At 39.9% G+C, this 15,860-nt stretch overlaps 1 protein-coding gene across 2 annotated transcripts in view; it reads right to left on the bottom strand.

The window, feature by feature from the left end:
• Nucleotides 1–11,857, bottom strand: part of phactr2 (phosphatase and actin regulator 2) — a 60,099-nt gene extending 48,242 nt beyond the window's left edge. Inside the window, exon 1 of one of the 2 annotated variants that reach the window (XM_037781305.1) lies at nucleotides 11,605–11,857. In XM_037781305.1, the coding sequence (XP_037637233.1) occupies nucleotides 11,605–11,740 (136 nt within the window). In that variant the 5' untranslated portion in view covers nucleotides 11,741–11,857. The remainder of the gene's footprint in view (nucleotides 1–11,604) is intronic. The other variant, XM_037781307.1, reaches the window with a different exon arrangement.
• Between the last annotated feature and the right edge of the window lie 4,003 nt (nucleotides 11,858–15,860).

Here is a 15,860-nt window from a genome sequence, read left to right as displayed (position 1 = left end):
TGGGCTTTTCGGGAGTGGGGGGGGGGGGGCAGCAGCTCAAACGGAGCGTTTTAGACAGAAGGTGAAAAGAGGTGCCGCAGCACAGCCACTATGAGAAAAAGTAAAGCGTTCTTTGAACATTAAATCATGTAAAACATGTTCTAGTAGAAACCCAAATTATAAGTATTCACCTGAAAATAAGCATAATAGGTCCTCTTTAAAGTAGACCGCCACTGGTTGATGATGGCTGCTTTGGCCAGCGTCCAGCTAGCTTTTACTGACTGAGGTCTGTTGCCAGAGTGTGGTTCAAGAGGTCAGGGCAGCACCGCAACCTAACCTTTTTTCAGTTTTGACACATTTATCACATACTTACAGCAGCTGCACAACTGTAAGCAAGAACCACCAATGAAAGAGGCAATCTTACTATCAGACGTGCAGATTTACCAGCCAAGATCAAATGATGCAACCTGTTCTGGATTAAGACGATCATTTCTAGCCATTAAGCCATTCAGTAAATCATTATATATGAAACATGAGGATATTTGAGTGAGTTGGACAAGTCCACCTGTCAAACAAGTAGATCCATCTGCCAAGCAGTGGTATGTTCTTTTACCAGGGCAAGTGAAATGAAATGAGTGTGAGACAGAGATAGACATATCTCACAGAGACAGTTGCAAACTGCAAAACTGACACACTTCAACTGTTACTTATTTTTCTCAAAGAGGGTAACTCCAGTCACCCTGGAGGCGGATGTGCAGAGAGCTGAAGAGGTTCTATTAGACTGCACTTGTGACAAATTTGCCCAGTGTGTCCAGCTGGTGCAGATTGCAATGTGCAATGGTAAATTATAGGGCTGTTAGAGTTAACGCGATAAATGCGTTAACGCAAATTCGTTTCAACGACACAAATTTCTTTAACACATTAAGGCAACTTGCAATATCTATCTTCCGGAGGTTGCTCAGTTTTAAAGTTAGAGTGAAGATACTGACATCATTATGAAACAAGAAAACCTAAGGAATCCATTGGTACCAACCATGACATACATGCTTGTCACGGAGGAGGCTAAATAACGCTCCAAATTATTTTAATCAAAGAAATATGCACACGTCGTCTCACCTTACATTGTCCCATGAACGCACACTCACATAAAACATGACACATATAGGCTATACCATCAACAGTGAGGATAAGAAATAGAGAAAAGAGCAGTATGACCAACCACTTCTGCTCACCGCAGACAAAACACACGCATCACATAACATTGTGTGTGTGCACACTCACAGAGGCTGTTTTGCCTTGCAAAATGCTGTTTTACAAAATCACAACAGTGATAATTTGTCGTGTAGCCATTCAGCACCCGGACCACATCTCCATCAACACAGACAGACACACACACACACACACACAAAGGAGCGCTGATTAAAGTGGATTTATTGCTTTAAAGCTTAACTGAGACAACAACAGAGAAAAAAAATGGAGTTTAAACATCATCTCTGCCATAAATTTATAGCTCTCTTTATTATTAACACATAGCAACGGGGGCTTTTTGCCTATTAAACACTGTGATATGTTATGACCCAACCTCTGCAAACAGTAATTAAACTATATTAGATAACATAGGCCCGATATAGCTTGCCTGCCTCCTCTAGCTGAGTGTGACACCAACCAATGCACCGACGGATCATTGTCATTTAGTCTAATACACCCAAGACGGCTACCTGGAATTACTGACCTTTTCTTTGTAGAAATATTGATAATAAAGTTGCTGCCATTGCTTTTTCTACAATGCTAGGGCAGACTTACAGAACCAATAATTGATTTTAAAGTTACAGCACACAATCATCATTGCCTCATAAGTATTGCTAAAGTCTCATCAGCAAAACTGGCCCTTAAAGCACACCAGGAGCCTGGTTAAGTGAAGATATTATAGCCAACCTCAATGTTATTAAGTGTTCTATTTGCAGCATTAGCATCTTATTAATATTGCACACAGTGTCTTTAAAGTAGTCTTCCTGTACATAATGCATGACCGTGTGTTGTTGTCATTGATATGTGGCGCATATTTGTTTTAGATTTATGAAACAAGGCAGATGCAGTCAAATGATCTCTGACAATGGCCAGATGCTCATACAAATAAGCTCATGTTGCAAAACATAGTCAAAGCCACCAATACTGACTCGTGCATGTTTAAAGTGCACTATGACCCTAACCCTAAACTAACTTCAAACTAAACACTGTGAGCAGGCTAGTTCATAACTCACATAATACAGACTGAGGATTTACAGCTTGAGTGTACATTTACATATATACAAAGCAATCAGGTGATACATATGTGAAGAGAAGAAGAACAAGTGGCGGAAATAATCTCTGTGTGTATCCACCATCCCTTGTTTTACATCAACACACACACGCAGGAAAGCAATGAGACAACACATGCACACAAAAAGAGAAAGATAGAGCTGATTATATGAGAAGAAAACTCACCGTCATGTTCCATGACTTGACCCAGGGAATATTATCAGCAGTGTGAATTGATCCCTGCCTCTTCCCGACACACCACCTCTCTGCCTCCCTCCCTCTCTGCTTCCCCCTACTGCCTCCCCCTCCTCCCTTCTTCTCCTATTCGCTCTCGCCTCCCTTTCTCTCTCTCCCTTGCTGTCTACTTCCTCTCTCGCTCTCTCTCCTCTACTGCTCATCCATCCCTCCCTCCATCCCTCCCTCCCATCTCCCCTCGCTCCTATAACGAGCATTAAAAGTTAATGTTTGTTTCCATCTCAGTTCTTCGTCCTCCCTCCCAATCTGTGTCTCCCCCTGCGTTTATCTCCATCTCCCTGCCTGTCAAGTTTTTCCTCCTTCCTCTGGCTGCTGTCTGGCTCCAGTCTTACCCTGTGTTGAGGTCCCACAGTGACGTAGGGAATAAGGAGAGGAGGGGAGGGAAAATAGAAGGGAGATGCATCAAATGAGCAGCTATAGTGTGCTGTATGTTTAGTGTGTTTACTTTTCCTCATCTATATTTTGATTGCAGTCAGCAGATATGAACAGAATTCACATTATCAATATGATAGTAAGGTGGTAAACAGAAGACATGTTTGTTATATGTGAGTCTAAAGTGCTGTCAATCCAGTGGCATTGACATCACCTACAGTGATGTTATAGCTTTCTTGCTGCCAAGGCGACCAGCACCTCATGATTTTCTAACAAAGCAAGTAAACTAATCAACAACATCCAAAAATTTCCCAGAGCTATATATGGTGAATCCTTCAAATTGTATGTTTTGTCCAATCAAAGGTCAAATAAAAAAAAAATTACAATGATATAAAACAGCAAAAAAAGTCTATTTGAGATGCTGGAACCAGAACATGTTTGGCATTTTTGTTTTAAAAAAAAAAAACACACCACCACACACCTCTAGTGATGATAAGTGATGATTGAGAGGGATTATTTTTGTATCAGTCTATACATTGTTTTTTTGGGAAAATGTTGCATATTATACCTTTAAATACAAACTGCTGCAGAACCCACCTGAAGCCCATGGTGCCACAGTGACTGTGCCATGATAAAAAACAATGTAGATATTAAACCCATGGATCATAAAATACAACATGAGTAATAATAACAACAATAAATAAATCAATACACATAAACTCTGAGATATAGACAGGAGAGATTGAAGAGACATATAAGATACAGATAGAGAGTGCAAGAAGGACGAAGAGGCAGACAGACGGTGATTTTCTTTCTGTTTTTCCGTCACACAAACACTTGTGGTGCCTCGAGTGTTGTGAAGTGCCACTCAACACGGTAAATATGTCATCTGTATGCCAGGGACTGTTTGATGCTGGACGCTATAGCACCAGGTTGCTATTTGTGTATTTGTGTCTGCGTGTGTATCAGGCGCAGCTGATTTTTAATTTCCTGTTTTCTTTATTTAACATATCTCTCTTGATATGAAAGTTCCACCTGAAAAGAATAAGTGGAGCCAGCCCAGTCGCACAGCAGTCGTGAAATAGTCACAAAATGTAATGTTTTAATTTGTGTACATAGACACAAATTTCCTATTTTTTTCTTGATGGTCAGCACGAAATAAATTTGTATGTAATCCACCTAATTGGGAACCAGGAAATATAGAGAGCGGCGAATGCCACGTGGGGTGGAAGTCAGGCTGGATGGGTGGGTCAAAAAACACAGGACATTCGCCCAGGAGACCGGCGTTCGTGTCCTGTGTGAAACCACAAGTCAAAGTTGATTTATTTGTCACGTAACTTTCGTACTTAAGTCACAGCACTTCAACCCAAACATTGATCTTTTCTTAAACCTAACTAAGTATTTTTGTTGCCTAAGCCTAAATAAATAGTTATTGTTGCCTAAGCCTAACCAATTTGATCTTTTCCTAAACCTAACTAAGTAGTTTTGTTGCCTAAGCCAAACCAAGTTGATCTTTTCCTAAACCAAACTAAGTAGTTTGTTGCCTAAGCCTAACTAAGTAGTTTTGTTGCTTAAGCCTAACTAAGTAGTTCTGTTGCCTAAGCCTAACCAAGTCAATCTTTTCCTAAACCTAACTAAGTAGTTTTATTTTTAAAAGATTGGAGCAGAAATTGACAGGTACATCACGTGTTGCTGGACATTCAAAGGAAAACACACGAAACATATGTTGTTGAAAGTCGTGCTGAGCGTCATGAAAGAAAAGGGAAATTTGTGTCTATGTACACGAATCAAATACATAAAATTTCATGACTATTTCACAAACTGCCGTGAGACTGTGTTGGTGGAGCAGGACATTATAAAATACACTGATGGACTGAAGAGACGTGTATCTGTGTGTGATTGTGTATGTAAACACGAGTGGACTGAGAACAGACATAATGTCCACACAACCATTACATTATCGACTGCATAAGAGCAGCTACTATCATGCCATATGGCATAGTGCTCCTTTCCTCTCCTGTCAATCCATTTTATTGTACTGTATGTTCTAGTTTTCATGTTTTATTCCTTCTCATTTCCTTTTCCTCCCTTTTAACTTCCGTCTTCTCTTTTATCCTCTCCCTGATTGTCTAATGTGTAAAAATCGTACCTTAACCCAGCAATACTGAAAAGCGTTTCAGTTTCCATTATGCTCCTACACTTACTGTGTACACAGCATTATTTGAGGCTGTGTGGCGTAATGTTAATATCCTGTTTGAGGCATTTGAGCAAATATTAATAGAGTTAAAGGCTTAGCAAGTAACCACACAGAGTTACTGATAGATGAAGGGGGAGAGAAACGGAGAAAGTGAGACTTTAACTTTTGATGCAGTCCAATGAAACTGCTCACAACAAGCAAAAGGAAAAACAACTGGCTCATCAACTCCAACAACACCCGCCCACACAAACACGTACTCAAAAAACAAAGTAGATGAAAAACATGAAGGCACCAGTACCTCACGAGGTCAACCGGTATCTAAAAAGACGTGCGGTTTAACCCTCTTTTCACACCGTTAAATGTGAGAACCACACATGCAGTCCACCCAAAAACAGGTAGAAGCGATCGCATTCAACACTGAGAGTGTGATTATAAAAGACAGAAAGAAGAGAAAGTCAGTTTGTTAAATATATATATGTGTTCAGGAAGACTGAAGGGAGTCTAAAATGAACACAATGCAGTCGTGTGTCATTATGCAATCACCTTAATTATTGGATTACAATCACCTGTTGTTTGCCTGCCAGTATAATCATGTGGTGTAGCATCGGGCCAACAAGTGCTCCAAATTAGATGACAAAATCAGTTAGTAATTCTCATTTAGAACAGCACATAAGCTGCGGTCCAATAGACTTTTTTGCTTATGAAGGTTCCTAAGGCCTTGGCTACATGTATACAGATATGTTTAAAAACTGATATTTTCCGACCTTTGTTTTACAAAATATCTCCGTCCACATTGAATGCAAAAACGACTCCAAACGCTCGCCGTAATATTTACATGTCACCACAAGTGAGATCACAAGTTAAGGGTCAAGGATTTTTGTTGCCACCTTTCTCTCTCCCTTTCCTTCGGCTTCCTTACAGTCAGTTTGACAACAGTTATTGTTGAACTGGTCGAACTGCATGGCTGTCATCACTCTTCTGTCATCAACTGTCTCTTTACATGCATAAATGAGTATAGGGAGGTTATTTAGATTTATGTCCATAGCCCTTCTAGTGCTCCAAACCTCGCCTTCAATCGCCCAAATAAAAACATTCAATCATCATCTGGCCTCGACATGTTTGATGTGCTCCCTGCTTTGGTCGGCTGCAAATGTAAAGTAGTAATTAGTCCGAGCAGTGCTAACAAAACATAAAAAAAGCCGGTAGTCCGCCATCTTTGTTAATTGTTTCTGAAATGAGAAGAAGGCGTCATCATTTCCCAAACGCGCCATTTTACACGTCCCCCAACGATACAAAGTAACCGTAGTTTCAAAAATCTGCACCTCAGAAGGCATTTTCAAAAATATCCGTTTGTGACCCAAAGCTCTGTTTGTGTGGCCAAAACGTAGAGGAAAAAATCTGTTTTTAAAAATATCTGTAGACGTTTTGGCAGGGCCTAAATGAGTGAAATGACCCGGAAGTATAAGTGGCAGCCATGATAAGAGCTGGTTGAATTCCCTCAATGGTAAGCAAAGGTGCATCAACACTTTCTTATCTCCTTTAGCATAGGGTAGACTGGAGATAATATCATCCCACAATTCCTTGCGACAGCAGCATTTGAAGGGTAACTTCGGTAGTTTTCAACAAGTAAGCAGCGTCAATGTAATATTACGTTCACTAAAAGGAAGCGTCTGAGAACATTATGCTGCCAGACAGCTCTTTCTGACGGTGAACTGAAGCCGTTATATCAGTATCTTCAAAGCCACCAGACTCCATTCACAAAACCAGTAATTTTCCCTCGCAGAACACAGGAGTTGCTGGTCTACCGCTGTGGTTAGTTTGTTTGTGTTATTGTTTGACTTTCACATCGAAACTAACATGGTGTCCACAAAGCAGTACATTGCTTAGCTTCGGTGCTAGTGCTCCTGTCTGCTTCTCCAAACTGGGAGCATGCCGACCACCACCTAAGTTGCAGAAGTCTAGTTTTCTCTCAGAACACTTGAATTACAATATGCTGAAAGGTTATTATAGAATATTTGCCCAAGGATGCCAAAGAAATTCTGCCTACTGAAGCTTTAAGAGCATTAGCAAACTCAACATCTGAATTGAAGCCATCTAAAGTGACATGGCTGCTGTTCTTTGGATTCTTGAGGCCTGCTACAGTTTTCATGCTGGACCAGGCCTAGCCAAGGTTGTTTGCAGCTCATCTTGCTCTCTGGTTCAGATGTATAACTCTGTGTTGCTTTTAAAATTTCCATTTTCAGCTGGAAGATGGTGAACATAGTAAACAATATAGCCTCCCTGCTAAACATGAAGGTTGGCTATAATGCTGACATTAGCATTTAGTTCAAAGCACCACTGTGCTAAAGTACATCCTCACAGAGCTGGTAGCATGGCTGGAGACTCTTGGCGTCGTTTACATACCTGTTGGAATCTGTTTTGCAAAATAAATTCAAAAATGTTTTTGAATCTTGCAGATGACAAAACCAAATTAATCCTTGCACAGATTTGTTTACTCCAGCTTTTACAAATTGGGCCATCTGCAAAATATATGAAAAACTCTTTGATAATTACACAATACCAAACAGCCTGAGGCAGTGATAATGTGTGAACACAACTATAGATAGGGCCTTTAATTACTGAAGAAAACCTTAACTTTCCGGGTATGTCGGTGGCTGTTACAGCAGCTAACGGTGGCTGAGGATTAGACTGTGTGTGGGCAGTGAAGGGGGAAGGACTGCCCTCTGCATTACAGTACATTTTAACAAGTAGTTATTGCAGACTAAAAGGGTCTGTAATCAATGTTATTTTAAGGAGAGTATACCCGCAAGGAGCCGAGTGTACCGGCAAGCTGACACTCCTCTGTTGTCCTCCTCTTCTTCTTTCCAGCCATTCATCTGTCCTCTCCTCCTCCTTAATCATCCTGTCCTTGCATCCCTTTCTGCCTCCTCTGCTCTCATCGCTGTTTTCATCATTTTCCCTCATCCCCATCAAACTGTCTCCTATACTTTCCGCTCTTTGGCTCACATCCCTCTCCTCCTTTTTGTCCCTTATTGTTCTCTTTTGTCTTAATACATCACTGCTTGGCCTTCCTTTCCATTTTTTCTCCTCTCTTTTTCCCCCTCTTTCTTCTCTTCTCTTCTCTTCTCTTCCTCTTGTCTCTGCCTGTGTAATTACAAGAGCGATACAGCGCCCATCTGGAGGACAGCATGCTATTTACAACAGAGAGCAAAGAGCATCTCAGCCTACACATTATCCCAAATTGATTTTTTCACAAACACGGACACAAATGCACATCTGTGAGTGCACAAGTATCATACGCAGACACGCATTAATGTGCATGATGTGCTTATAAACATTAGAATAGACAACTTCACTTTACACATATCTGGCTGTTCAATGTAATCTTTACAATAAAAACAATAATGTGCTTGTTTTGGATACTTAAATCAATATCTTCCAGTTGACAAAATAAATCTCACATGGTCTACAGTAGCTGTCACATGATCTTCATCAGCAGATGGTGCAATACAGTGCTCCAGGGATGACGAAGTTTAGCATCGCCCTGGTTCCCTCGAAAAAAAGCCAATGGATGTTTTCCATTGGCTTTTGTATTATTGCAAAAAATAAGCTCGGTGGCAAACACATGTTTATGATACTTACACGTTTGGTTACGCAAGATAATCTCCACAAATGAACACTACTTTTATGGTTTTTGATATGTAAATGCAATCACCAGATGTAAAAAAAGCTAACATTAGGCCACTCTATTGTAGTGAGATTAATTTTGTCAACTGCTGTTTCAAGAGGTCAAAAAGTGAACTTTAAAAGTAGGGTCGGCGATGGTGAGAAACTAGCAAGAGTACGCTAAATTTTAAAAATGATCCAACAGAAAAGCCCAGCCCAGTGTTGCCAACTCTTTTCCAATGAAAGTAGCACTAGCAGCACTAGCTCTAAAAGTCCCTAAATCTAGAGAGAAAGTCACCAAGTCAGCACACTGACAACCCGTCCCCTTCAGGCCTCCCTCCAAAGCAACTCCCCCAAAATTATCATAATGAACATTGACAACGAACATGGCTATTGTTAGTACTCAATCACAGCGGTCAAGCTATAGCAGCTTGAGGAAGACTCTGGTGTTTTGCAATGAGTGCAGTAAGTGTTTCAACTTCAAAATAAGTCATTGCTGTTTGTCACAATCATATCAGAGTTTCTATTGGCCCAAAGTTAACGTGGCTGGGCGTAATGGACCCAATATGCTTGTTTTATTGGCGCAAATGGTCCCCATCTGTAGATATGTACTTTTTAATTATACAGCACAATTTTATAATTTATAGCAAATTATTTTGCGAACCCCCTGACAGAGTGCCCCTGACCCCACTTTGAGAATCGCTGGTTTAGATCGTCAGGTCAGATCTTATCTACGTTTCACATCTTTTCAGACTAACCCAGCACTCTCTCCCTCCGTCCCCATTGACTGCTTTTGAAGTTTCCCCACTGTGAAAAATGTAATGTCACCAGACATGTGTGTGAGGTGCCGTTTTAATGCAGGGCATCATGGTTTTTGCAGGATCTCTGTAAAAAGGTGAATTAGCTCCCCCTGTTGCTGGATTTACAAACAGTTCATTTTACTGAACATCACAACAGAATATGTAAAGTGAATTTTTTTGTGAATTTAGTTCAACTGTGAAATCTAAAATCATGCTTTCAATCCATACTGCATAAAACTGTGATAAAAAAAATTAAATTAAAATTAGAAAAAGCAGATAATGAGAGGTGTGCAGATATGAAGTATGACAATCAATTCATTTTCAGGCTGAGCCAAGTTACTCTTAAACAGTATCAAACCATGAACTCGAAATTCAAACTGACAAGAGACGTAATCAACTTCGGACATCTAGTTTCCTAACTGCTCCACTCCATGATCACTTCCTGTGATTACAACTCAAGCATAAACACAAAGCACTTCCTGTGGCAGCTGAAGACGAGCAAGATAACTGCAACTTCTAATATGAGTATTACTGTAATGTTATAGCAAATTAAAATCAGACTGCAGAGCAAGACAGCTCTTACGGAGAAGCAGTATATTAATAAACTTCATGCCTGCAGTATATGTCAGAGTAGGTGTAGGCGTGTGAATGGGGTGGAGAGCACAGCTGCAGGCTGACTTCGAGGCTGAAACACTGAAGATGGGCCGACAGGAAGTGGTTCTAACCACTGAAACAATGTATGAGGCTCAACAGCCAAAAGGCTTCAGGCAGCAGAACACTGTGACACTGACATTTAACTAAGACGCGGAGGATGCGTAGTTGGTTAACACCGTGGCCAAAGTCTCAACTTTTTGACACTTAGAAAAACCCCTTAAAGCAGCAGTGGGTAGAATTGGAGCAAATATGATTAAAAAAAGTTATTTTTTATAAAATGGTCACTATATCCTGACAGTAGTGCATGAGACAGGTAATCTGGAAAAAAGAATCATGTGCCTCTGTGTCCTCCGGTGCTCCTAATGGCATCTGCAAGATTTCACAGACCGGAGGAAAACAACCAATCAGAGCCGAGCTGTAGCCTTGTCGTTTCTGAGCAGCTGTCAATCACTTGCGAACTCCGACCAAACGGTCAAACTAGGCAGCGCTGATCAAATATGAATCAATATTCTGTGACTGTAATGCCTATTTCTCATATGTTTTCAGAAACATCTTATAGTGTACTGTTTAGCTGTAAAATGAGAACATTTGTGACCCGGCAGCCATGTTGAGATCAGTTGAGGAAATACCAAGCACCGCCCACCAGCCGGAGCACAGCCAATAGGAACGCTCTCTCTCTGAAATGACCTGTGATTGGCCAAAGTCTCCCGTCAAGGGCTAGATTATCTAAAGCCTGAAAACAGAGCCATGAGGAGGTGCAGAAGTCCCTCAGAACGCTTGAATTACAATATGCTCAAAGGTTATTATGGAATTCTTGCCTGTATTTGTCTACTGTTTCAAGTGTATTAGAACTTTTCAATAACCTTGGACTTTGACGTTTGACGTTTGAAATGTTCCTTTGTCTTCATGATGTACTATATTGCCAGCTCTGGTAACCTAAAATCACTTGTCACACCTTCTCCATTCAACCCACTGGGTGACTGATGACTTGTGCAGGTGTGTCATAGTAAAGGAGTAAAAAAGAAAACATCCAGGGATCATCAGAGAAAATCATAAATCATGAAACAAAGGAGACAACACTGTAAATACAGTGTAGATGAAGAAAGATATGTGTGTGTTATATAATTTGAGGCATTCAGAGCAAAATGTGAAAGGAAGAGATGGAAAGTTTCTGTGTGTAGGAGAGCAGGAAGCCACTATTAGTCATATAAACATGCTGTCTAGCCAGGTGCAACTTGTATAACTTGCTACACCAAAACTAGTGACATTTTATATTGGTGATGAAGGACAGAGATCTGATGTCGCAGCTGAATAGAAAACAGCATCATGTGATGAAATGTTTATAGGTTGGCCTTGTAGTTGAGTATTTGTGGTATCTCCTACCTGAGCGGGATCTGAACCTGAACAGCATTTTGGAGCCAAATCCAGAGGCGACACTATTGGAGCGGAACCTGGGGCGAGACCACGGCAGAGAAAAGGGCTTCATCTCCTGGTGGGAGTCCTTGCCCTCCTCCTCCATGGTGGCTTCCTCTGTCAGCCCGCAGGACTGGGGCAGCAGTTTCACAAGGAAACAAAGTAAACCTCACATGAACCTCAGTAACATCAGCAGCAGCAGTCTGCATAGCACTCCTCCTCCACCCGCTCTAACTTTATTTCTGCAGCAGACAAACCCTGTGTGTGTGTGTGTGTGTTTGTTTCTGTGTTTCTGTGTTTGTTACCGCCCATCGGCTCTAAAAGACAGGTTGCTTATATAATGACCGTTTGAAATGTGATCTGACTACTAAGTGAAAGGTAATGCTGGCTGCACGCCCATTAGCCGACTGACTGCTAAACCTGTTCTTTTAACATTTTCTAAGTTTGAGTGAAGGCTAAATTTCACATATTGGCTGTAGCATAAAAATAAATGTAAGGTAAGGTCATGTAAGGTTGACCTCAGCTGTAGGCTATAATGTTTCTGTAACTACGGTCACTTTTGGCTCCCAAATTAAGAAAATCAACCTCTATGAATTTTTATCATCAGAGTATGTAATACATATAAACATATACACAAGTTATATTGTTTTTGTTTATTTTTTATGGTTTTCATCGCTTGTTCTTAAACTAAATATCCTTACCGCAACAATACAATAATGTTAATTTTGCTTTTGTTAATTTCTACAATATTTTTAAGACATTTAAATTAATTGTCATCAAGCTTTGTGCATCATTGTAAATATTAATACAAAAACTTTTTTTTTCTAAATAAGGGATTTCATGATTTTTTTTTACACCCTGAAACAATTAGACACTAACCATAGATGTCAGTCTTCATACACAAAAAATATAAAATATAGGGCTGTCAATCGATTCAAATATTTAATCACGATAAATCGCAAATTAATCGCACATTTTATATCTGTTCAAAATGTACCTTAAAGGAAGATTTGACAAGTATTTAATACTATTATCAACATGGGAGTGGGCAAATATGCTGCTTTATGCAAATGTATCTATATATTTATTATTGGAACTCACTTAACAACACAAAACAATGAAAAATATTGTCCAGAAACCCTCACAGGTACTGCATTTAGCATAAAAAAAATATGCTCAAATCATAACATGGCAAACTGCAGCCCAACAGGCAACAACAGCTGTCAGTGTGTCAGTGTGCTCACTTGGCTATGACTTGCCCCAAACTACATGTGATTATCATAAAGTGGGCATGTCTGTAAAGGGGAGACTTGTTGGTACCCATAGAACCCATTTTCATTCACATATCTTGAGGTCAGAGGTCAAAGGACCCCTTTGAAAATGGCAACATAAATTTGGAGCATTATTTAGCTTCCTTTGCAACAAGCTAGTATGACATGGTCGGTACCAATGGATCCTTTAGGTTTTTTAGTTTCATTTGATACCAGTATCTTCACTCTAGCTCTAAAACAGCCATCCTCCACCAGCCATTAAAGCATTTATTTAAGCATCTGGATGCAGGGCCTATATTCTCTGTAGTCCTTGAAATGAAACAGATACAAAGGAACAGCAGCATTAATAGGATGATCTTCTTGCCATCATGTAGACATAATAAAGTGTGTTTGCTTGAGAGTTCCTTTGTTGCAATGACAAAATGTCAATTATAACATTGAAAATAGACAGACCTACAGTAAGTGGCTGCAGCTTTTAAACGCTAGATGTCACTAAATCACCACTCCGGTAGAGATAGTCTGCTCTCCCTATGTTCACACCCAATGCTTAAAACATCATAGAGCTCTCACTCTGATCTCATTTTCCAGGCACCAGAAATGTTGACGCTTGAAAGAAGCAGTTTACAATCATTAATGAACAAATGTTAACATCCTGAAGAGAAAAAAAGTTGTAATATTATGAGAATAAAGTCAGAAATTTACAAGAACAAAGTCGTAATATTATGAGAATAAAGTCATATCTTTACAAGAAAAAAAGTTGTAATATTATGAGAATAAAGTCACAAGTTTAAGAGGAAAAAAAGTCGTAGTATAATGAGAATAAAGTCATAATATTGTAAAGTAGTAATTTGATGTTATTTCAAAGGGGAAATAGAGCAATGTGCCGCCTGTGTGAAAATGAGGAACGTGGAGCATTTTGTGAAGTCATACTTTAGTATAGGTTTCACAAATAACGAAATACCTAATCTTTTGGCACATCAGCACCACATTATAATAAGTATCAGGACCTTGAAAAGATTGTGTAAGAAACTGCGTTTATTTCGAAGAAAGAACCACATGGCTCTAGGGGAAATTGCCTCTTTTGTGGAAGAGGAACTTACTTTTGTTCTTGTTAAGTTATGACTTTATTCTCGTAATATTATGACTTTTTTTGGCCCTCAATGTGGCCCTAATACTCCGTCGTAACATCCAGACTATTATTATTATTATTTTTATATTGGCTAACAGGCCTTATCCATCTGGCTTCACACCACACTGATGCGTCACACATGCTGGCAGTTATCTGCACTGCGTTGTGGTCATGGTCACCTTACATAATAATGTGGCTCAGTCTGTAGCACAGCTGCTGCTTGTAAGGATTGATCTGCAGTAGTGACTGTTGTTTCAGCTAGGGGAGCTGAACAATGTGGTCAATTTCATGTGAAAATAAAAGCATCAAAATGTCCAAAACACTTCTGCAGCATAATCGACACTAAGCATGCTTGCTCAATACAGTGTGTTCCACATAGTCATGTTGTCAGTTGCAGAACTAGGAACTGTTTTATCAAAAAGGTTTATGCATACATATATGTATGCATCATACTGCCCTTAGCGGCAGAATTTGTTTGTTTACACTAAGCCTACTGTGAAAAAGGAGATACTTAATTGTCATCCATCTGTATACAGTACAGTACATAGAGGAATGAAATTGTATTTTTCCTGGTCCCTAGTGGAAAACAAAAAGAATGAATGATGCAACATTCAATGGGAGTGAAGCAAACATTCACACTACACATAAATTGCAAATGACACATTGGGTGGTGGTCCCGTTTATTACTTGCCATATAGTCATCAAGGTAGCATTGTCCTTTAAGGGGATGTGCTAATTGTTGTAGGTTTGTGCCTAACAGCAGAACAAGAGCTGTGAGAAATCCGCTCCTGCTTCAAACGCTCCACTATCATCCTGGTCCACAAGCAACTCCATCACAGAATTAAATGACTACAGGCCCGTCGCCCTGACGTCTGTGATCATGGAATCCTTTGAGAAACTGGTGTTGACCCACCTGAAGGACATCACAGGATGCCCCAAAACAGGTCAGTGGATGATGCAGTCAACATGAGACTGCATATAAGAAGTGGACATAGTCACTGGGGTGTCACTCATTGGTTTGTGGACTGCCATTTTGAAGCCTTTAGTTCACCATCTTGGTTTCTGTCCATTGCCATATTGTTTTTTTGCAAAAAGAAGTGACACGAGAGGATGGAGCTAAGTACAACCGAACGCTGAATAAGGCATTTTCAGGCGACCAAAAAAGGTTATAAACAACTTTCATGAACTGAAAACACACTTGTTAAAGTTGTAAGACATAAACGCAGACAACTCCCAGAACGGATAACGCCGTGGTAGCGACCTGTCAATCACAAAGTACCCACGCCCTTAAGCATACCCTGCTTTATGGTCTATTTAACTCTAAATGGGACCATAATTTACTAAATGAACATCATGGTACCAGTACGAGGCAGCAGCGGGGGGGAGCAGCAGCAGGCCGATGACCCGCTGTACGAAGCCGGGAATGAAGACTGGAGTGCAGCTAGCTGGCTAACATATAGTCGATCTATTAGCTGCACTCTGACCAATATGCTCTGACCCCATGCCACACGTTGAGTGACAACCCCCTCATTTGCATAATGAGGCAGAAATGCATACAGAAATGTAAAAAGAAATGAGTAAAGAATTGTATAAAGAAAAGAATATATAAATAAATAAGTTTGGGGAAATAAATAAGGGGTGAAATGCAAAGGGAAAATCGCGCGGAAATAAACAAATAAATGCATAAATACATATATTTATAAAAAAATTACGACAGAGTATTAGGGCCACATTGAGGCAAAAAAATAAATCTGAGATTTCCAAAATAAAGTCATAATATTACAAGAATAGTCACAGGTTTACGAGAAAAAAGTCGTAATATTATG

Source organism: Sebastes umbrosus, chromosome 10, assembly GCF_015220745.1.
Source record: "Sebastes umbrosus isolate fSebUmb1 chromosome 10, fSebUmb1.pri, whole genome shotgun sequence".
NCBI lineage: Eukaryota > Metazoa > Chordata > Actinopteri > Perciformes > Sebastidae > Sebastes > Sebastes umbrosus.
Note: the sequence above shows the minus strand (reverse complement) of the source record. Positions and strands in the feature narration are given on the sequence as shown.